General features: G+C 43.6%; 5 protein-coding genes across 5 annotated transcripts; 3 read left to right on the top strand and 2 right to left on the bottom strand.

Annotated features, from left to right (window-relative positions):
- Positions 1–1,956: 1,956 nt before the first annotated feature.
- MELLADRAFT_115704 (uncharacterized protein) lies at positions 1,957–3,764 on the top strand (the record flags this gene model as incomplete). The annotated part of the gene is made up of 6 exons (XM_007406863.1): positions 1,957–2,100; positions 2,221–2,285; positions 2,383–2,770; positions 2,880–3,321; positions 3,388–3,526; positions 3,601–3,764. 6 exons carry the CDS (start codon positions 2,073–2,075, stop codon positions 3,685–3,687), a joined length of 1,149 nt encoding a protein of 382 aa, XP_007406925.1.
- Positions 3,765–5,021: 1,257 nt separating this feature from the next.
- MELLADRAFT_51973 (uncharacterized protein) lies at positions 5,022–5,888 on the bottom strand (the record flags this gene model as incomplete). The annotated part of the gene is made up of 3 exons (XM_007406840.1): positions 5,022–5,073; positions 5,146–5,529; positions 5,608–5,888. 3 exons carry the CDS (start codon positions 5,886–5,888, stop codon positions 5,022–5,024), a joined length of 717 nt encoding a protein of 238 aa, XP_007406902.1.
- Positions 5,889–7,578: 1,690 nt separating this feature from the next.
- MELLADRAFT_95366 (uncharacterized protein) lies at positions 7,579–9,218 on the top strand (the record flags this gene model as incomplete). The annotated part of the gene is made up of 6 exons (XM_007406864.1): positions 7,579–7,606; positions 7,733–7,797; positions 7,878–8,262; positions 8,326–8,800; positions 8,869–9,007; positions 9,117–9,218. 6 exons carry the CDS (start codon positions 7,579–7,581, stop codon positions 9,216–9,218), a joined length of 1,194 nt encoding a protein of 397 aa, XP_007406926.1.
- Positions 9,219–11,061: 1,843 nt separating this feature from the next.
- MELLADRAFT_95365 (uncharacterized protein) lies at positions 11,062–12,919 on the top strand (the record flags this gene model as incomplete). Its single annotated transcript, XM_007406865.1, has 3 exons — positions 11,062–11,458; positions 11,637–12,215; positions 12,420–12,919. 3 exons carry the CDS (start codon positions 11,062–11,064, stop codon positions 12,917–12,919), a joined length of 1,476 nt encoding a protein of 491 aa, XP_007406927.1.
- A 4,875-nt stretch (positions 12,920–17,794) lies between these two features.
- Positions 17,795–19,482, bottom strand: MELLADRAFT_71189 (uncharacterized protein; the record flags this gene model as incomplete). The annotated part of the gene is made up of 3 exons (XM_007406839.1): positions 17,795–18,192; positions 18,269–18,778; positions 18,841–19,482. The coding sequence occupies 3 exons, from the start codon at positions 19,435–19,437 to the stop codon at positions 17,926–17,928; spliced, it is 1,374 nt and encodes a 457-aa protein (XP_007406901.1).
- Between the last annotated feature and the right edge of the window lie 1,466 nt (positions 19,483–20,948).

Below are 20,948 nucleotides of genomic sequence, written 5' to 3'. Positions count from 1 at the left end.
CTGGAAAGAGAGGATCACAATTGTTACATCATGATACTACAACCACATAGTATTATGATGTATCAGATTGTGATGTTGTGTTTGAGCACTTGGCTGATTGACAAATTACACTGGTCAGATGTTCTTTTCTGATGGGAGGTAGAGGTTGCAACAGATTCAGTGGACCCAAGGAAGGCAAAGCCATCAAAGCCTTGACTTTTAGGGTGCTTGTGTACATGGAAAGCCAAGACAGCTTAGGCTTGTGAGCATATTCTAGGATGTTTTGCAAAAAATTCATCCGTGGAGCGTAGTTAAGGTTAATGTTGAATTAGGTGAGTGAACCAAAGGAGGATCAATCTTCTGTATTGTCTTTCTGTGGATTATATGTATGTAAAGTATGTGATCAAACTTGCCATTCTGTTTGCATGTGGTGGTGAAGGTGAGATAGGACCCGGGTATGCTCCAATAAGGGGCACTGATCTAGAATTGTGACTTTCAAGCTCCTGCGGAGATACAACACATGGGATTATGTACATTGCTCACATGTTTTCTGCTGGGTCCTGCCCATTTCAGAGTTTCTAAAGCCTTGATACAGCTGATTAGAAATATTAAACTCATCCTAAAGCTATGGGTAAAGTAAGTGACAAGTTTCCGCAGAAGCTCAAAAGTCACATTTTCAGATCAGTACCCCTTATAGGAGCATACCTGGGTCCCAGTGAGATGACTTCCAAGCTTTCTTGGTGTGGCAATGTGTCCCAGAAAGAAGATGAGTGCCGCTTGTGGGGGTGCATTCTGTCCTGGAGGTAGGATGTGTGTTGTCCATGCTGGATTGGTTTACTTCTGGTTTGATTGAGTATGTGGAAGAGTCTGTCCATGAAGTCTGTAAGGAGAAGCTGCATGTATGGCAGTGGACAGGTCTAGCAGCTAGTGGTTAGCCGCTGAGTTATTGGACAACTAAACTTATCAAAGTCCCCCCTTCCTTGATCCTCTATTATGAGAGTCACAGACCTCATAAAATCATACTTGCAGCTTGATGGGTCTTCTCTCAAGACTTCTACATGTCCTTGTGCATGTTTCAGCACACAATTCATTCATCAAACTCACTCAGAAGAGTTGTAAGAACTTGTAGCTGCAACACCTAATTCAATACAGGACCCCCCAAGGTGTAATGCATCGACCTGGCCCTGACCCGGAGATTCTCAGCTCGCCCAAGACCAAGCCAGCTTCAAACCGGGTCGACCGGGTCCGGTAGCTCAAACTCAATGTGCGCTTTGAAAGGAACAAATAACTCACAAAATTGACGCCGGGCAGGCTTGAATCCTGAATTGGGCTTCAGATACCTTTGTAAAAGCCTCGTACGGCAGCAATAGTGAATAATAATTTGACTAAATGAAGAAATGATATCATTTTCTGTGGAAATTGCAGATCATTTCACCAAAACTTGCCTGTTTTCCTATCAACAGGCCGGACCGGGTCAGCCCGATCTTCCTTGGAGCCGCGCCGAGACCCGCTCGACCCGGTCCCGGTCCCGGTGCCAACCCGGTTTTTCCGGGCCGGGTCGGTGCATTACCAAGGTGTCCTTGAAACCCCCAAGAGTGTCCAAGAATCAAAATACCAGTGAATCTACCTGCAGTGACAATCTGAAACTGGCAGCAGGATATGCATAAGATGTTAAGGAAGCTATGAGTGGCTGTGAGTGATTTTATGAGGTCTGTGACCCTTATAATGGGCAAAAACAGAGAAAAAGCCAAACATTCTGCTGTTTTGAGTTGAAAACCATGACTTTAGCCGTAATTAGTGCCTCAAGCTTGACTTTGATAAGTTTATTGCACGACCCATTTGATACTTACTCCCGGTCTTTTAACGCACCTACTGGGTTTGCGTGAGATGATTACACATGCAACCTTCATATGCAGGAACTCTCCCATAGCCGAGCACGTCATCGTGATGATGACTCATACCTGCTTTGGCAGTTTACCAAATACCAACAAATCGGCAATTGATGAAAGAATAAAATTGAGTGACTGCTAGCTGAGTTATAACTAGATCTCAACCGCACCCTTATATATTCTTATCGTATCCTAGCCTTGATCATGGTCGTTGCAATTGCTGGTGCCACAGGTACGAATGTTCATCTCAGCTTTGTAATATTATCAACTTGAAGATGTCATGGACAAGGTGACTGTGATGCTGAAACAAGATATCTCTATTCTGTCTTTATCGGATCATACATATACTTAGGAAGCCTTGGACAGTTCGTCACGGCTGCTTTCCTGAACACACCCTTCCGAGGGAGTTTCCAAGAGGTGATCGACTACATACTTTACTAATCCTGCCTACTATTTGAACTTCTCCAAAGGTCGGACAAAAGTGTGTTAAGGCTGTTTCCCATTCAATTTCTAGGTTCGCATCTTGACACGAAACCCAGATACTCCCATCGTCCAAGAATTCCAAAAAGCTGGCGCTACAGTCATCAAAGTTGATTTTACTTCTAAAGAACGCTTAGAAGCAGCTCTAAAAGATGTCACAATTGTAGTCGATGTCTTGGGTGGTAAAGGAGACTCAAATCAACAGAAGGATTTACTATTAGATGTCATTTCAGGTTTAGATTCAGTCAAGTATTACATTCCATCTGAATTTGGGATTGATACTCGTCAAGTTCAATTCAAAGATCCAAAAATCGAGTGGAATCTCAAAATCAAACGTGAGAAGAAGGCTAGAGATCTTGGCAAGTTTCGGGTAATCAGCTTCATCACCGGTCTGTTTTTAGAAATCACATTTGGGCCATGGTGTATGTCAGATTTGCGTTTCTTGTCTTCTGTCATCATGTTTTTAACCCTGTCTAGATGCACTGCGATGTAGCTGATAGTCAATTATGTTACCTCACGCTTTTGTAATAGTGGGATTCGATGTTCAAAATCAAGTTTTCACTGCGGTGGAAAAAACAGACGTACCATTCAGTCTGACTTCTAAAGTGGATATCGGTTTAGCAGTTGCCTCAATTGCTTCTCTCGCTGTTAAGGGGGCAGGCAAAGAAATTCCTGATCACGTTATCATCAGTGGTATTACGACCACTACCAAGCTAGCCGCAGAATTATTTAGCAAACATGGCAGTCTTCCCCAGGACACTGAATCGGCTGAAAAACCTAGCATCATTCAAAAGATTGCGGATAGTGTTACTCCCCACCATTCCCACCATCAGTCAATCAAAGTGGAAACAATTCCACTTGAATCTTTCAAGGCTGAGCTAGACAAACCACCAGAAATCAGTATGCTCGCGTGGTTACGATTCTTGATCTCCGATGGAAAATTGGATTTCGGAAGTGATAATCATAACAAGCTGTTGAGTGCTTCTTTCTGAGACTATATAAGATTCATTTGCTGATGTCATTTTTATTTTTTCTTCAGAGTCAATCCGAATTCAGTTTGGAAATTTACTACATTGGAAGAATACATTAAAAGTGTCAATGGAAGACCATTCTGCAATGATTTCGTTCCAGATACGCGCACAGCCATGGAACAAATTCAAGCCAAAATAGGATTACCCGTAAGTCGAATCATCTGCTTGACCAGATTTTCTGGTATACCTCAAACTGACCTTATTGGGTGACTCGGTTTTAGGAATTAACGCCTGGCCACTTTACAGCGGATGTTGGTCAGACTGCTGAGATACCCAAGATTGGGACCGATCAAACTTCTTTACCTTGAAAGACACGGTGGACTTTCTTCTTGTATTGAACAACTCTTGTATATTTTGCAATTTTGAATGGTACAAGTTTGTCACTTCTCTGTGCTACTGCCCAGCTTATACCAAGTGCTTCAGATCCACACATCGCTCAGAGAAAGTGTGGTTGTGCCCTCTGGAAATCTTAACGTACGATTATAGGAATCGTATACTCACGTGCGGTCCATCTGAGCTTCTTGATATCGAGAAGGGCTCCCAAAATGAAAACTGTGATCGATGTCAACTCTGGCTTAGGATCTGAAGTAATTATCGCAGTGACTCCTTACTGATTGCTATTCTCACAAGGCCGCGGGCATTGTTCAGTGTACCTATTTTGCCCGATTCTGCCTACCTTCAATCCTCACGTCGTATTGGTATGTCAATCGCAAAATATTCTCGGAGTCTGTCAGGATCTTCGAAGACTGTCTGATAAAATTCTGCGCTGTACTTCAAGCATCTTCCGAAGTATATAAAACAGTCTTACATTCAAATGTTTGTGTCACATTAATGGCTGAAAGGAATCCTCTTTACAACTGTCAAAAGGATAAAAGACTCTTAAGATATTTTCTTCGTGAGGATATCTTCTAACGTGATTTGAAGCTGGCCGTTTGTACTGCTGTCCTTCATAAATGCTGTTGTCGCGCTGAAAGCTTTTCTGTTCATTCTTATAACAAACAACAACAAACCCCTATGCCTTTTCATCTTCTAACACTGCTTTCAAGATACATCAAACTGTGTTTTTTCTGTTTTTCATATTTGTTTCTGATCAGAGATTCTCTGAATTCCTCATTCTCAATGTTTCAATCTTCATCATGCTGCATTCCTGATAAATGCATATGAACAAATCAAAGAAAAGAAAAGTTCCGATACACCTATCCATCTTGCTTTATCATCAAGAGAGGTTGGTCAATGAAAATCTATTTTGGGTCACAGACATCTTAAAATTTGAACACCAATCTGATAGATCAAAACAAATGCTGAGTTGAGTGTCTTATACGCGTCTAACAAACGTGTAAAGTGGGGCTTTTGTAGTCTACCCAGTTTTGATTATTTCTCATTTAATGTTGTCTTCATATATGGGAATCGGATACAAAGTAAAAACCCGGGTTTTTTTCCCAGATCCCCAACTCAACCCTTTTGGGAGCACCAGTAGATTGCTGGAGACTGGGAATGACAATGGCAATGAGACCTGCATGAATGAGAGAACATTTGGATGAATATCACAAATCATAATTATGTATTTCTTCTATCTTGAAATTCAAGAGATAGATATAAGAAATCACTTCTTTATGTTATCCCAAAACATAAAAAGATTGAATCAAAGCATGAATGAAACAGGATTCTCCATATGACCCTTGAACGCTTTCAACCTACATTGAGGAGAAAAAATCGAGTCAAATGAGTAAGACATTTTGAGTGGTACGGGGTATATATAAACGTACCATCGAGCACCAACAGCTCCATCTAAAGCCCGATGATCCAAAGCCAAAGTAACCTTCATCATCTCGATCTCCTTAAACCCTCTTTCACTTGTAGCATCCATCACTAGTTTCCTATGAAGTCCTCCAATTGCCAAGGTACAAGTTTGAGGTGGTTTGATAATAGACGTAAAATTTGATACAGATCCATACATTCCCAAGTTGGAAACCATAAAACCTCCACCTTCATGATCATCTGAAGTTAATAAATAATTTCTAGCCTTTTCGGCCAAAGCTTTGACTTGTGATGAAATCGAGTTTAAGCCTTTACTCCCCACATCTCTGACGACCGGGACGCATATTCCAGTAGACGTAGCAACAACGACTGAAATGTCAATGGTGTTGAATCTACAAAATTGGCTCATATTAGTCTGAATGCAAATAAGATGGATGTGAGCCAGTGAGAACTCAGTGGATAGACCCAACTGTCTGATGAATTCGCCGTGCCATTCTGCATTGACCTCTGGTACATCTGCACAGGCAAGTGCTACACCCTTGATCACAAAATCGTTGATGGTCAATTTCGGAGGTGCTTGCGCCGCACCTTGAGCAGAGTTTGGTTGAGTAGTTGCAGCTTTGCTTAACGAAGCTCTCAAACTGGTCAATCGATCCATTTGGATATCAGAGGCGAGGTAGTAATGAGGAATATCGCGCTTGCTATCCGTCAATCTCACGGCCAACGCACGTCGCATGGCAGAAGTGGGCATGTCAGTGTACAATGGATGACCACTACTAGGTGCAGCGGAGCGAATAGAGCTTGATGAACTTTCAGTGTAAGTCGTGAAATCGGATCCGAGAAGTTGTCCATTTCGTCCTGAACCACAAGGTGAGGCGCGTGTAGAAGGAGTGCTAGGCCTCGAATTGACTTCGTGCGCTTCAGGTTCAGAGATAGCCTCATATCTTGATAGAGGAGACAATCTAGAGTCTGATTTTGAGATCACCTTCTTGCCAACGTTTGCGTTGGACTCTTCACCTTCTTCGCACATGATGGCAATGGAAATGCCTAAGTGTTTTGAAACACTGTCTTAGATGAACAGCCTACTGTAGAGAAAACTGATAACACGCTCTTGTCAGATAAGGAAACAACTTCCTGCTTTTAGGAAAGATAGCTAACCTGTTATGAGGTTAAGATAATAGTGAAATGTACACGGTGATAATAGTGAGCTTGTGATCTAAGCAAAAGGTAAACTAACACATATCTCAAGTTGAATCAGTTGCAAGATAATGAAAAGAAAATAACAAGAATGAAACCTCAAAAGAACAACTGTGGTGATCAATGATCCTTGCTGTACCTGGTCCTGTATTCACAATTCGCTGTGATTATTCAAAAAGTTTTTCTTTCAAATGCTCATCAATCATGAATACGGCCGTAATAAGAGAAATTGAAAATGTCCTAAGACTGAACTACATAACGGAAATGCGTGAACTTTATGAATTTTTCTGCATTACGACTGGCTTGGCATTGGGACATGATTTGTTGTTCTTCGACGTATGAAAAGAAAATTGTTAATTGATTTCGATGACTGAGTCGATTGAACACCAACAGGCAATTGTTTACCAACTGTCCGGAATCTCAAATATAGGATAAACAACAGGTGAAATCTTGCATGAGTGAGTATCCAAGCTAGATTATGTGGCTATGAGAAAAGATTGGATGAGAAGAAAGAACAAATAAGACATGGTCCGGAAACTGACTACCCCTTCCAACATATAACCTAATCTGACACCATTGATCCTTTCCTGCACATAACAAAGTCTCCACAAGGAATAGATTGGGCACTTATTGGATCTTTTGTGGTTGAACTCAACAGAGTGTTGAGATTTTGTTGAGTTTAACCTTTATCTCAAGCTGTTAGGCATTAGGCTATCATCAGTTTCTTGTTGTCGTGCCTCACATGGCTCCCGTGAGGCACATCATCATCCCTTCATCTGACATGAAAGTGGTATGATGCTTTGCACCTTCTTTTGAAAGGTTCTCTGGCAACAGTAAATAAATCAAAAGGTGGATTTTTGGACGTCCCAATGTCATGACTATTGGAGCTGGTCCCAGGGCCAAGCTGACTTTTAGGTTTTGTCCTTTTTGAGAGGTTTATAATGCCATTCTCTCCTCTTGGTAGCATTTGCATGTGTCAAATCATCAACTCCCACTGCGCATTTCAGCGTCCGACGAGATGCGAGCGGCTTTGCTGAGTTTGATCAGGAAATTGAGATCGAGCAGTTGAGGTTGTATAGGTCAAGTTGATAACCGCTTGATACGCCGAGATGGGAACTTGGGTTTGGTTTAGTCAAACTTAGCAAAAGTCTCACGCTCGCGCCTACTTTTGGTCATTTTACGAGACGGACGCCGTGAGGGATCCAGACAATCCGTCTCCGTCCATTACGGTGCTATCATTTATCATGGTTGTTGCCATCGCCGGTGCCACAGGTACGACAATCTATGTGCAACCAAGCTTTCCATTATTATCATATTCAAGCTATCATATAGCTACAAAGTGATTGTGATGACGAAGATATCTCTGTTCTGTCTTTATCGGATTATTCATATCCTTAGGAAGCCTTGGACAATTCGTCACGGCTGCTATCCTGAACCCACCCTTCCGAGAAAGTTTTCAAGAGGTGATGTACTATTTTACCAATCTTTCTTAATATTTGCCCTTCTCGAAAAGTAAGTGCGTTAACGCAGTTTCTCATTCCAGGTTCGCATATTGACTCGAAATCCAAGTACTCACATCGTCCAAGAATTTCAAAAAGCTGGCGCAACAGTCATTCAAGTGGATTTTACTTCTAAAGAACACTTAGCGGCAGCTCTCAAGGATGTCACAATCGTAGATGTTCTAGGCCATACAGGAGATACAAACCGACAGAAAGATTTACTCTTAGATGCCGTTGCGGGTTTGGATTCCATAAAGTATTACATTCCATCTGAATTTGGAATTGATACGCGTCGAGTTCAATTGGAGGATCCAACAATTGTGTGGAATCAGAAAATACAACGCGAGAAGAAGGCAAGAGGTCTTGGAAAGTTTCGGGTCATCAGCATTTACAGCGGTTTATTTCTGGAGGGCACATTTAGGGCATGGTGTATGTCAAATTTTCCTGTCGTCCTTCATTATAATTCTCAGATATGGGTGCACTATCATATAGCTCATATCATGTCAACTCACGATTCTCCAATAGTTGGACTCGATGTTCAAAATCAAGTCTTCACTGCGGTGCAAAACGCAGACGTACCATTCAGCCTGACTTCCAAAGTGGATATCGGCTTAGCGGTGGCCTCAATTTGCTCTCTCGCTATCAAAGGTACAGGGAAAGAAATTCCTGATCATGTCATTATCAGTGGTACTACCACCACTATCAAGCAAGCCGCAGAAGTGTTTAGTGAGTATGGCACTGGTCCCCAAAGCTCCGAATCGGCTGAACAACCTAGCACCATCTCAAATATCGCGGGAAGTGTCACTCCACACCATTCACACCACCAGTCGATCAAACTAGAAATAATCCCACTTGAGACATTCAAGGCTGAGCTAGAAAAATCAGCAGAAATAATTATGCTCGCGTGGTTACGAATCTGGATGTCGGACGGAAAATTGGATTTTGGAAGTGATAATCATAACAAGCTGTTGAGTGATACTTTTTCAGACTGTATGTATGCGACTTATTGCTGATCTATCTTTGTTATTCCTTCAGAGTCAATCCAAATTCAGCGTGGAAATTTACCACATTGGAAGAATATATCACAAGTGTCAATGGAAGACCATTTTGCAGTGATACTCCTCCAGATACACGCACAGCAATGGAACAAATTCAAGCCAAAATAGGATTACCCGTAAGTGAAATGATATGCCTGATCCAATATTTTGGTGTGCATCGAATCAACCAACATTGACCTGACCGGATGACTCGTTTGCAAGATTTGACACCTGGCCACTTCACAGCCGATGTTTGTCAGACTGCTGAAATACCGAAGATTGAATTTGGGACCGATCCAACCTCTTGACCTTGAAGAACAACTTGCGATTTCTCTTTCCATTGAATAGCTCTAGCATATTTCTAAGTTTTGTCACTTCTCGGTCCTACGTTTCATTTTGTCCCAAGTGCTTCATATGCACACATCACACAGATACAGCGTGGTTATGCAATGTACCCTGCGGAAATTTGAACGTCTGACTGTAGCAATTGTATATTCAGATGCCATCTACCTGACCTCTGTGAATTCAGATGTTGAAATTGTGGAGGGATCCTAAAACGAAACTAATAGAATAAAAAACAATTGATCCTCTGTTGCATGGTGAAATAAGAAAATACAGTAAAGTCTGTATAGACAACAATTCTCAAGACACAGCTTTCCTTGTGGATCATCACATGCTTGCTCTACATTGAGCATAAATGCAACCAAAGAACTTGTAGCAGAAGGAAAATGACCAGATGATCATAAAGAGAAATTAAAATATGCGCAAATGCTGAGCAGGTTGTATGCACAGCGTGAAGGGTCTAGGATGGTGACTGATGTGGATAAACTGATTTCAATGAATGACGGACGGTACCCAAAGGCACGACGGTACCGTCAATTTCCATGATGCGAGCGGCAGTCGGGTAATGGTTGGGTTTAGAAAATAGCCTTATATCAAGGATATTTTTGTTTCTCGGCGCAAGAGATTCATGTGCAAGGTTGGAAGGTACAGTGGGTAAAGTCAAGAATGTGTAACAGCTTCCCCCGCAAAATCGAAATTTGAGTCTTTGACTTAAAGATGCCACACTTAACATCAATGTTAGGCCACAATACATAGACAGGCAAAATCCTTAGATTTGGTTTAATCTAGATATATCCAAGCGAAGTCGCAAAATGTAATTTTTTTTTTTTGGGATCTCCGAGCTTCGGACCCAGGGCTTAAGGCCTAAGCTAAGTACTTAGTTAGGGGTTTAGGGCATACTTAAGTACTTAAAGCTATGTCCTTAAGCTGCTATGGTGCCTACTGTATGTTGCTAGGTATCTTATGCACTTAGATACATAGGCTGGTGTTGGCTCAGCATTTTGCTCGACTTTGGACGTTCGATCACCTTGCTTGAGACGTATCATTGCAAGGCACATTGATCCTTGACCAACAAGAGAGAGAGAGAGAGAGAGAAAAACCACCTACCTAAATTTGCAACTTCTTGTATTGTTGAATGATATTTACTGTCGTGGCTGTGGAGCGATGACATCGACTCTCAATGCGGCATTCCTTGGAACACATCGATGGGAAGAATACAACTTCACAACCGTGGCAGCATCAACACTGTTGTATCCTTGCCTGAAATCAACTATGTGTCAGTAGGAACAAGCCTAGTCAGAAAGGAAGAGAACCTACGCATATGCTGAATGCTGCCTATTGATCTTTCGAAAGTATCTCCGGATGGTCAAAACTGGGCATGACTTCCGTGATTTCTCGAATAGGTTCTTGGAATCTGCAAAACCTTTGCATTCCCGAGAGTGCTTTCGATATTCTAAAGAACAATGTAATGTTAGCCCAGCTTCCAGCTCCAACCCCTAAGCCAACCCCTAACCCTAACCCTACGCACATTTTTTTCTCAAATCTCAAAGATTTCGGACCCGGGACCTATGTGGGGGGGACCTGTTACACATTCTTGACTTTACCCACTGTATTCCTCCCACCTTGAAGATCTCTTCACGTGCCAAACCCCCATTTCCACGAACTCCCACGCTCACATCTGGAAATCTCTCACTACCTCACTGTCAAGGTCTCTCTCTCCCATAGTATAGCTTTACAAGCTTTTACTATCATCTCTCTCTCTTTTTTCGAAACATTCGTGTGGAGCTCAAACACTTATCTGTTCACAATTCGGTTCGATTTCTATACTTCGTAACCCAACTCAGAGAAGATGGCTAATAACGGTGAGAAGGCTACGAATACGGAGACCTTCAATGCAATGTTGAGAAGATCCAGTAGAGGATTAAGGGGTGGATCCGTCCCTCCTCCTGACTCAGAGATTATTGTTCCAGCTGTGCAAGTGGCGAATATTCGGAGTCGTGGTCGTGGTGGTGGCCCTACCTCCACTCGAGGATCACGTTCACCAGCAAGAGGAGTCACCCCGGTGGTCACCTTAACAGTCCCAGGTTCCGGTCCAGATACATCGTCGTCTTTACCACCTTTACCGCCCGCCGAGCCACAAGGAAACGCCGTGCCAAATGCACAGACCGGTGCACCCTTGTCCGGTACTTCAGTTTTACACTCCGCCGGTCTGATCTCCAGGGACAATGTCATTGATACGCCAAGTCGTAAGCTAAATTTGATAGAATTCATAACCCACCTCTGGTGTTGCCGCACGATGTGATGTTTCCAAACCCCCCACATCTTGTGTTGCCACCTTAGGGTGAAGCCTCCAGAAAGGGAGAGTGCAAAGATTATGAGACTAAAATGCCTTGGCGATATCATCTGCTTGCATACGTTCTACAGAACAATCCCCCACCCGCAGGAATACCGTCTCGGATGTAGGAGAAAGCCCACCTCGGGGGTTTCATTTGTGGTTAAAAGCCAAAGGTCTCACTGTGGTAAATAATGCAACCCCTGCTATTACATCAATCCAAAATGTCTCGTCAGCACTTGCAAATACTACGACTCCGCTTTCCCAGATCTCTGCGGCTGCAACTCCTGCTGTCCCATCTAGAGTGAGAACCCCGGCCGATAAGACTAGAATCCAGGTCGACTTGACCAAAGACGACACACCTAGTACTTCAGACAAAGTAACGGTCGAAGTTGGCAAAGCCGGTATCGGGGTCAACGGACTTGTAGCTCTATCACCACATTTTGAGTCTAAAATGAAGCCTATGGACGGATACATCCCTTTATCAGTGTTTAACACCATGTGGTTGAAGCAAGAATTAATGAAATATTCCTTACGCAACAAGAAGGATAAGAAAGACGATGAAAAGTATACTGGCCTGGCAATCCCCGATGAGTGGAAGATGAGTTTTGGTGAATGGGTAACTGCATTCGATTTATTCCTTGCCTATTTGCGTCATTACAATCACAACGGTCTAGCCAACAAATTCCTGATTCATCGCGAAAATGTCCTAGCGATTAAAAGAGAGCGCGTCTCCTGGATCATGGCCCTTTGATATGACCAGGCTATCAGAACTACTGTGATGACTTTCAGGAACAAAGATGGGAAGTTAGCCAACCCCGCCATCCAAGACGAGAATAGAGAACGAGAAGCTTGAAATGAAACTGAACGACTAGGTGATCTCTTACCTCGTTGGGCTGAAATCAATCCTTATTCGGACGGTCAACCTAAAAGTCACATTAATCCCATATCCGGCGAAGTCATGAATTATAATAGTTACAATACTTACAATGTAACGACTCCCTCTGGGAATGGTTTGCATGCTACCCATCATGGTAAACCTAACGCCAGGTCTTGGCAACACGCAAATCAGCACTCAAACCACCCTGTGTACGATGGACCAGGTAGCTCAAGTTACGCTCATTACGAGGATCGTAGAAACTCTGGTCGGAATGTTCGTGGAAGGGGTAGAGGAGGCGGTTGGGTGTCTCACGGTCGCGATGGTCGTGATGGTCGCGATGGTCGCAAAGATCGTAATGGTGGAAGTCGTGATAATGACCTTCATGATAATTGCAGAGGAGAAGGTGGTAATTCCTGGCGTCGTGACAATAGACGTGATGATCGCAAAGGTGATACGAACGGACCAAAATACGGGGGAAGTGGAAAGGCAAAGTAAGCCGTTGAACTGGAGTGAATTTATGTGATGAATAATTTCCACACACCTTTCATTTGTCTGAAGACGTACCAACATCGGAGTGCCCCAACACATATTGGGTTATGTGGTTGACCTAGAACCGTTGTTTCTTTCTTGATATGTACCACGGTCACATGTTCTGTTGAACTTCACGTTGTCCGGAAGGGGTTCTGCAGTTGTAGCTGCCCATTATCCGTTTTTCCGTCGTTTCTCCCTTTTGACCTGGTTGATATCCGGTTTCTGATGTCCGGTCCTGTTGAAATAAACGTCGTGAGACAATTGCTGGTGACAAACTTCTGACATGTCTGAATCCACCCTGTGCCTTTCTCGTTATAGTTTTGATTGGAAGGCCGCGGTTTCATCGCCGAAGATAAGTCCTCAACTGAGAGTTACTCCCCAAGTAGAGATCGTAAGACTATTACCTTATAGGAATTCCGGAAGGTCCTACGATAATAGGTGGCCTCTAGAGTACGCGGTGTGCGATCTGAACCTAGCGAAGTGGAAGTCACTTATCAGGTTTCACGGTATTAAGGATGATGCGGAAGATGTCATAAAAGGGTGTATTGACGGTTTCCATCAAGGGATTCCCAATCATACCTTAGGAAATAGGAGGTGGTTCACTCCGGGAAATCACGATTCGGCCATCCTCGCGTCTGAGAAGATTAAAAATACGTTAGAAAAAGAAAAGCGTGCAAACAGGATTTTTGGACCGTTTACGCACGAAGAAGTATTGGATTCTTCAGGTCGAGTCCGATGGGTAGCGTAATAAATGGTGACGGCTCCTTCAGGATTATTAACGATCTGTCTTTTCCCCACGACAACAAAGATATACCATCAGTAAATAGTTTTGTGGACAAGAAAAATTACGCCACAACTTGGGACGATTTTAAGATTGTGGCAATGTTCTTCAGAGACAACAAAGGAAATTACTTACTAGCCCTGTTTGACTGGGAAAAAGCGTATAGGCAAATCGCTATACACCCATCCCAGTGGAGATACCTTTTTTTAATGGATCTTTCAAATAGATTGTGGTTAGATACTAGAATCCAATTTGGTGGAGTAGCGGGATGCGGGGTTTTTGGAAGGCTGGCAGATTTGTGGAAGAAGATCATTGTGTTAGTCTTTAAGTTAGAAAAGGCCTTTAGGTGGGTGGACGACAACTTACTGGTTAAAGAGATAGATAATCCTACGTCCATCAAAGACATCGTAAAACTAAGTTTTGAAATGGGTGTAACTTCTAACTCGGAAAAGGTGCATGAATTTGCTGAGGAACAGCGGTATATTGGTTTCATATGGAATGCACGAGAAAGGACGGTTAGATTACCGGAGGAAAAATTCACTCAGAGGTTTCAGGAGATAGAGGAATTTTTAGTACCTGAAGCTTCGTTCAACTTGAAGAGGGTCGAAAAGTTCGTGGGAAGGTTGGTACATACGACTTATATTGTACCTTATCTCCGTTGCTATATGTCGAGTCTCTATAGGTGGGAGCAAGAGTGGCGAGTACCGTCAGCAAAAAGGAAAGTACCTGGAGATGTGAGAGAAGACTTGGAGGAATGGCATATGGCCATGAAGAACTTTTCACCAAGAAGAATTATTCCTGATCAAGTACCAATCGATCTAGACTGGGTGGGAGATGCTTCACTCACAGGCATTGGGATCTTGGTTGGTTCGAAGTGGGCGCAATTCGAACTCTTAGAGGGGTGGAATGAGTTGTCCGAGGTTGGAGTTAAGCAAAATATCGCTTGGGCCGAAACAGTCACTATTTGACTGGGTTTGCTTATGGTCAATACGTTCACGGAGACAGGGGGAAAATCCTTCCTGGTACTCACTGACAATACCACATCACAGGCGGCAGTTGATAACAAGAAGTCCGGTGATCGAGCTGTTAATGATGAGTGGAAGGTTATCCAGAAGTTGCTTGAACGTTTGCATTGTGACATGGTGGCTCAATGAGTGAAAACTGATGATAACCTGGCAGACTTGCTATCGCGAGGTAAAGATAGACGTTCCATGAAAGATATGGTAGTCATTGAGATACCTAAAGATTTAGAACTGTTTATTAGACAAGTACTATGAAATTGAAATTAAGAAACTTGTGACCAAATTTTTTAGTTCCCCCTTGAAACGTCAGTGTTAAGGCTGAGTTCCGATCGTCCCAATCGTTTCGATCATTCCCGCATACTATGCTTAATATTTGTTGCAAAGATCGGAGAAACAATTTCATCCAACTGACCTTCGCCATAACCTACATACACCATCCAAATTAAAGAGATTTCATATATAAGTTCGATAGATGGAATTCTTAAAAGATGCTGAAGGCGTCGATACGTCGAACACCGATGTCGTTAAAGCTTACATGATTAGCGGAGCATGGTCAACTGCTACTTTGAAGCACTACAACGCTGGTGTGTCGAAACTTATGAACTTCGCACAAGAATACAACGTGCCGAGATGCTATCTCCTTCCGATCGATCCGAAAGTCTTGAATCACTTTGTGGTTTGGGCAGGCCCAAAACTAAATCCCGATAGTCAATTTGGAGCATCCATCCCGATAAAATCGAATACCATTAGAACGTACCTTTCTGGAATCAAGGCTTGGCACCTCTTTCACGGCTTCGACTACCCACACAAGGAGACTCCGCGAATAGAGGCGATTTTGACGGCTGCGAAGAAACTGGAGTTGCAATCGGAGCCATCTGAAAGGAAGGATCCTATTTTGATTTGGCACTTATTTAAGTTAGTAGAAGATTTAGCTGGTAAAGACTTGGAGAATCAGGTGGCGTACACAGTAGCACTCGTAGCCTTCTGGGGGATGGCACGATTAGGGGAATTACTAAAAGCTTCGTGTAAAGGAGATCAAGTCAGAGTGAAGGACCTAATCTGGGACCCAGAAGGGGAATTTGTGCGGATAAAGATTAGGGAGGCAAAAACAGCATCTGTAGGGGAAATTCAAGAGATTCACTTACAGTACCAATTGTCCTTACTCAATCCCATAGGCGCTATCAGAAGATTGATAAAGGATACAGGTGCGACAGACGATGACCCGGTGTTCTCGTACCCTAAAGGAAATAAAAGAGTTGTGTTGACAAAGCCTAGATGTCTTAGGATATTCTCGGACACGTGGAATGCGCAAAACGAGTGTAAACTTACGGGTCATTCGTTTCGAGTTGGTGGTGCCTCATTGAGGTGGAATCTTAATAATCCTTTGGAAGAGATTGTCAAAGTAGGACGTTGGAGGTCAAAAGCATACAAGCTGTATATACGTGAATGCTCAGAGGAAGATCTCTTAGATACAATTAGACTTTTAGAACATGTCAGGATCAGTAATTAACGGAGATTAAACTATTAGGCTTAAATTCAAAATTCTTCCGGAAATATCTATTTGCGAACTGGTTCTATTAGATAACTATTGGCTCTGCACTACTCCCTCGTAAGGGGAGGGGCAAAGGGTAACTTGACCCAGGTTACAGTAAATGGGCGATCGCAGGCTCAGGTCTGCAACCTGAGTCAAGGGGAGGCGATCTCCCATCGACTGTCACCGGTGTCCTACCTCCCCCAGCCTCTTCCAGGCAGGGGGCCCCCCCCAAGAGACCTAAGGTTTCTCATTCGAAACTTTAGGTTTGAATGGGACAACCGGCAATGGAAGAATATACTTCACTGGTACCCAGTATACAAATAACTTAGATAGAAATAAGTTGAAACTAATTTAAATCACATTATGAATGTCCACCTGAGAGACACAGGGAGTTATGAGTGGATGACGGACGGTAACCAAAGGCACGACGGTACCGTCAATTTCCACGATGTGAGCGGCAGTCGGGTAATGGTTGGGTTTAGAAAATAGCCTTATATCAAGGATATTTTTGTTTCTCGGCGCAAGAGATTCATGTGCAAGGTTGGAAGGTATTCCTCCCACCTTGAAAATCTCTTCACGTGCCAAACCCCCATTTCCACGAACTCCCACGCTCACATCTGGAAATCTCTCACTACCTCACTGTCAAGGTCTCTCTCTCCCATAGTATAGCTTTACAAGCTTTTACTATCATCTCTCTCTCTTTTTTCGAACCCGCCCACCCCCCTTGGTTTGACAGGGTTATAGGGACTTTCATCCGTGTACTACTCGAAGGGCGTAACAGTTAACGGTGTATAGCATTGAATTGAGATCAGATGGAGGGACTGCGTTTCCAATGGATGATCTGGAATAGGGCTAATTGACAAGGCCCAACGCGTAAGTATTGGGTGTTTTCTGATCTTTGTATGCTATTGTAGTAAACTGTTGTGTCTGTGTATACTGCTGTGTTTGTGTTGTGTTGGGAGGTTGCCTAGCCCACCGTTCGGCGATCTCCCATTGACTGTCACCGGTGTCCTACCTCCCCCAGCCTCTTCCAGGCAGGCCCCCCCCCCAAGAGACCTAAGGTTACTCATTCGAAACTTTAGGTTTGAATGGGACAACCAGCGATGGAAGAATATACTTCACTGGTACCCAGTATACAAATAACTTAGATAGAAATAAGTTGAAACTAATTTAAATCACATTATGAATGTCCACCTGAGAGACACAGGGAGTTATGAGTGGATACCAGGATCAAAGACAATTTGGGCTTGGGCTCTGGAGTCAGTCTCACTACAGAATATTCGCGATCACTATGATCAAATAGCCACTGTCAAATTCTTGGTTTAACGTATGCGACTGCTTTGCCATATTCTGCATATGTCAATGTCCAAATCAAAAGGCAGACCCACAGAACATTATGTGACTCTCTTTCAGGGTCTTTTAGGACACTGTCTAGTATAATTCTGCGCTGAACCTGAATCAGAATTCGAAGGACTCGGAGTCGAATGAGTGCAAGCAGTGCTCCGAGCATTATATACTTTTGGATATTTCTTATTCAATCACTTATAAAAAATCAATTATATGGATATGACGATTTCCAAAACACGCACTTAAACTCAAGTAAGAAATTAAAAAAAATGCAGGATATATCTCACTAATCTTCATCAACTTCCATCCCCTTTCCATCTTCCTTTTCTTGCCAACATATTGACTTAAGTGAGCCATTCCAACCTTGAGCCCATTTTGGGAAACATCTCTTATAGAGAGACATACAAATTGTGTCCATCTGATCGATTGGACCATCAAATCCTGCCTTGAAGTAACCATGTGTACCAAGTGGCTCTTTGATATGACCACTTCTACCTTTCTTGGTTCGTAGTTCGACCGGTTTGAAGTATTCAATATCATCTCGATTGAAAAACTTAGCATGATCAATATCAATGTCAGCACAGTGAGCAGATATGCGAAAATGAATCTCATGAGAATACAATACTCACCATGTAGCGGATTGTAGCTGTTTTCTTGTGTACTTTGTATGGATGACCGGTCAAGACAAATCGCTTGACGACGATCCGCTTCGGTTCACTGCCTACCAATGTGCCGGATCCAACTAATTCCAACGTACCCTCGTCATCATTGACCTCCTGAAGGACAACCACAGGCGTTGTGGATCCAAACGTAACGGGCATGTACACAGTCCCGACATTCATTCGACCATGTCTCAAGTACCGCTCAAACTTATGAACATTATTGCTTGCTCGCACCGAAGGCTGAGACCAGATGGGATTGACACTGTAGAATCTATAACCTACACAGATCACCAATTGATCCTTTGACTTGATTTCGCCTTCGTATTCCGTATTGCGCTGGGTAGAGAAGTGCATCACTGAATACTTGTGTTCGTGTTGGAGGAGGGAGACTGCAACGAGTGGAAGGGATCGAGGTAGGCTTTCAAATACATCTTGTGGGAACTCGGCCACATGTAGTGTCACGCGCATTCCAGCACCCTGTAAGAATGAGTCAGTCACAAATGCTGAGGCATGATGAATGAATGAAGCAGATCACTCACCGCTCCGGGTTGGTCCTCGTTAGCTTTTTTACACAGCTTCTTACTCATCACCTTCCAGTCTTGAAAGCCGAAGACTTTCCCATACTCCGCAGGTAGATTTTCGTAAGGATCCCATGGACTAGTCCGTAGGCTCTTCATGCCCCTATAACGAGCAAAACGTTCTCGGGCAGGTATATGAAGAGGAGTGTCGATTTCATCAGGAAATTCTTCATCCTCACGAGCACCGCTTGTTCGTTGTTGTTCCCGATTCGCTCGGTATTCCTCTAGCTGGAGTTTCTCTATATCATCCGATAAGTCCATGAACCTGACTTCTTTCGATGATTGTCCATGTTCTGACATATCATCATCCATATCTGCCATCTCTTCTTCCTCTTCCTCCCGGGTCACTTCATGTTTACTGTCACCACCAAGGGGGTCCTCGAACTCAGCCTCATCTTCGTCTTCATATTCATCTTCTTGACCCTCGGGAATCCATGCAGCTTGGTAGTCACTTGTACCGATCGGTATTTTTCGGGTTCTCTTAGGTTTTGAAGCAGCTTTATTTGCAGGGGCTGAAGCAATCTCTTCCTCCGTTGGCCAGGTTTGCTCGGCCATCATCGCATCGGCGGTAGAGGGGCAGTTCTCGGAGACCAGATCATCTGCCATCTCAGGATCAGGACTGCAGACTACTACCTCTTCCTCTCCCTCTTCATTCTCATTTCTCGTGACGGTGATTTTTGACAGTCGATAGTCGCCACAAAATGGTACATGGACAAGTCTGTTTGAACTGAACCTTCCACCGCGAACATGGCCTGTAATTTTGAGCGTTCCATCGACCCACTCGATACATTCGCCTATCAGCCGGGCTCGTCCATCACGCCAACCAGGTGAGACTGCAGCGGGCTTTTTCTCTAGCATCCTCCGTGCCAATCCGCCCACTTCTTCTAATGAATCAAGAGAGCTAACACGAGCCAAGAGAAGTGTATCGGGGAAGAAGTATCGCAAGAAGCTCAATAAGCTTGCTCTTGTTTGCGCGGATTGTTGACGTTTCACTGGGAGATCTGGTCCATTTAGTGTATCGAGACCAAAGGCGAGTCCAAGAGTACCAAGCGAAGGTCCACCGATAGCCTGAATTGATCTTAAACAACGTTCACCCCAAGGAGTGCATTCTTCTTGAGCTGATAGTACAGGGAGTAAGAAATCGGCGGCAGCAGCAAGGGAAATGACGTGGGCGATCGGAGTCAAGTGAGGGACCAGGATGAATTGAAGCAGGCTTCCATTTGAGTTGGGCTTTTGGAATGAGTTCGTAGTAGGCCACGAAAAGGTGTACGAGCTAGCGGTTGGTTCGTCACAATCGAGGGGAAGACCAGCAGCGAGTTTGAAGCGGACGAGGACGTCATTGTATGGATCGATATCGGCTGAGAGCGCAATCACGAGAACGATACGAGGCGCAGGTTGTGAGCCAGAGAAGACTTTGATTGAATCTGCTTGAGCTCGACGTTTCTCAGCTTGTAGTTGCTTGGCATGGTTTTTACGAGCAGCCTTTTGGCCAGCACTGGATTGAACATGTGCTTTAAGAGATTGTTTCAATTCTTTTTCAACTCGACCTGCAAGTTTTAAAGAAATACGTCATCAGTAATGTGTCACTATATCACATGGGAATGAATGAATAAGTGTAAACGAATAACACAAACCTTTGGATAGTTGTTTTAGTGCTCCCTTGGTTGCATGTCGAGCTTTGAATGACTTGTTGGACTGAGACAGGGTAGATCGATGGTGATGAGCTGTTTGTTTAGGTGCCATTTTAGTTGGTATGAGTGGTTTGGAGATCTAAGTGAATGTTCATGACCTCGTTTAATTCATTGCTGTCATCGTCGTAGTCTTTTTTTTGCAAGTTGCTTCTTTGCAGAAAATTTTAAACTCGTGTATGGGATTAGGTATGGGATTACACCAGTTGGGAAAATCTAGTTGGAACCCGGTCCGATGTATAACGCGTCGTTGCCCGTTTGCCCACCGTGATCCGGCTGCTCTGCCAGAGGGTTCGACTCCGAGCCTCATCGTCGAAGTTTTTCACCTCGAGAGTCCCGGAACACAGCCGGGTGCGAACTTGTTGGGTTTCAATTCCAGCG

The sequence above is a fragment of the Melampsora larici-populina genome (assembly GCF_000204055.1).
Source record: "Melampsora larici-populina 98AG31 unplaced genomic scaffold MELLAscaffold_7, whole genome shotgun sequence".
Lineage (NCBI taxonomy): Eukaryota > Fungi > Basidiomycota > Pucciniomycetes > Pucciniales > Melampsoraceae > Melampsora > Melampsora laricis-populina.
The sequence above is the reverse complement of the archived record's forward strand: the minus strand, read 5'-3'. Positions and strand labels throughout refer to the sequence as shown.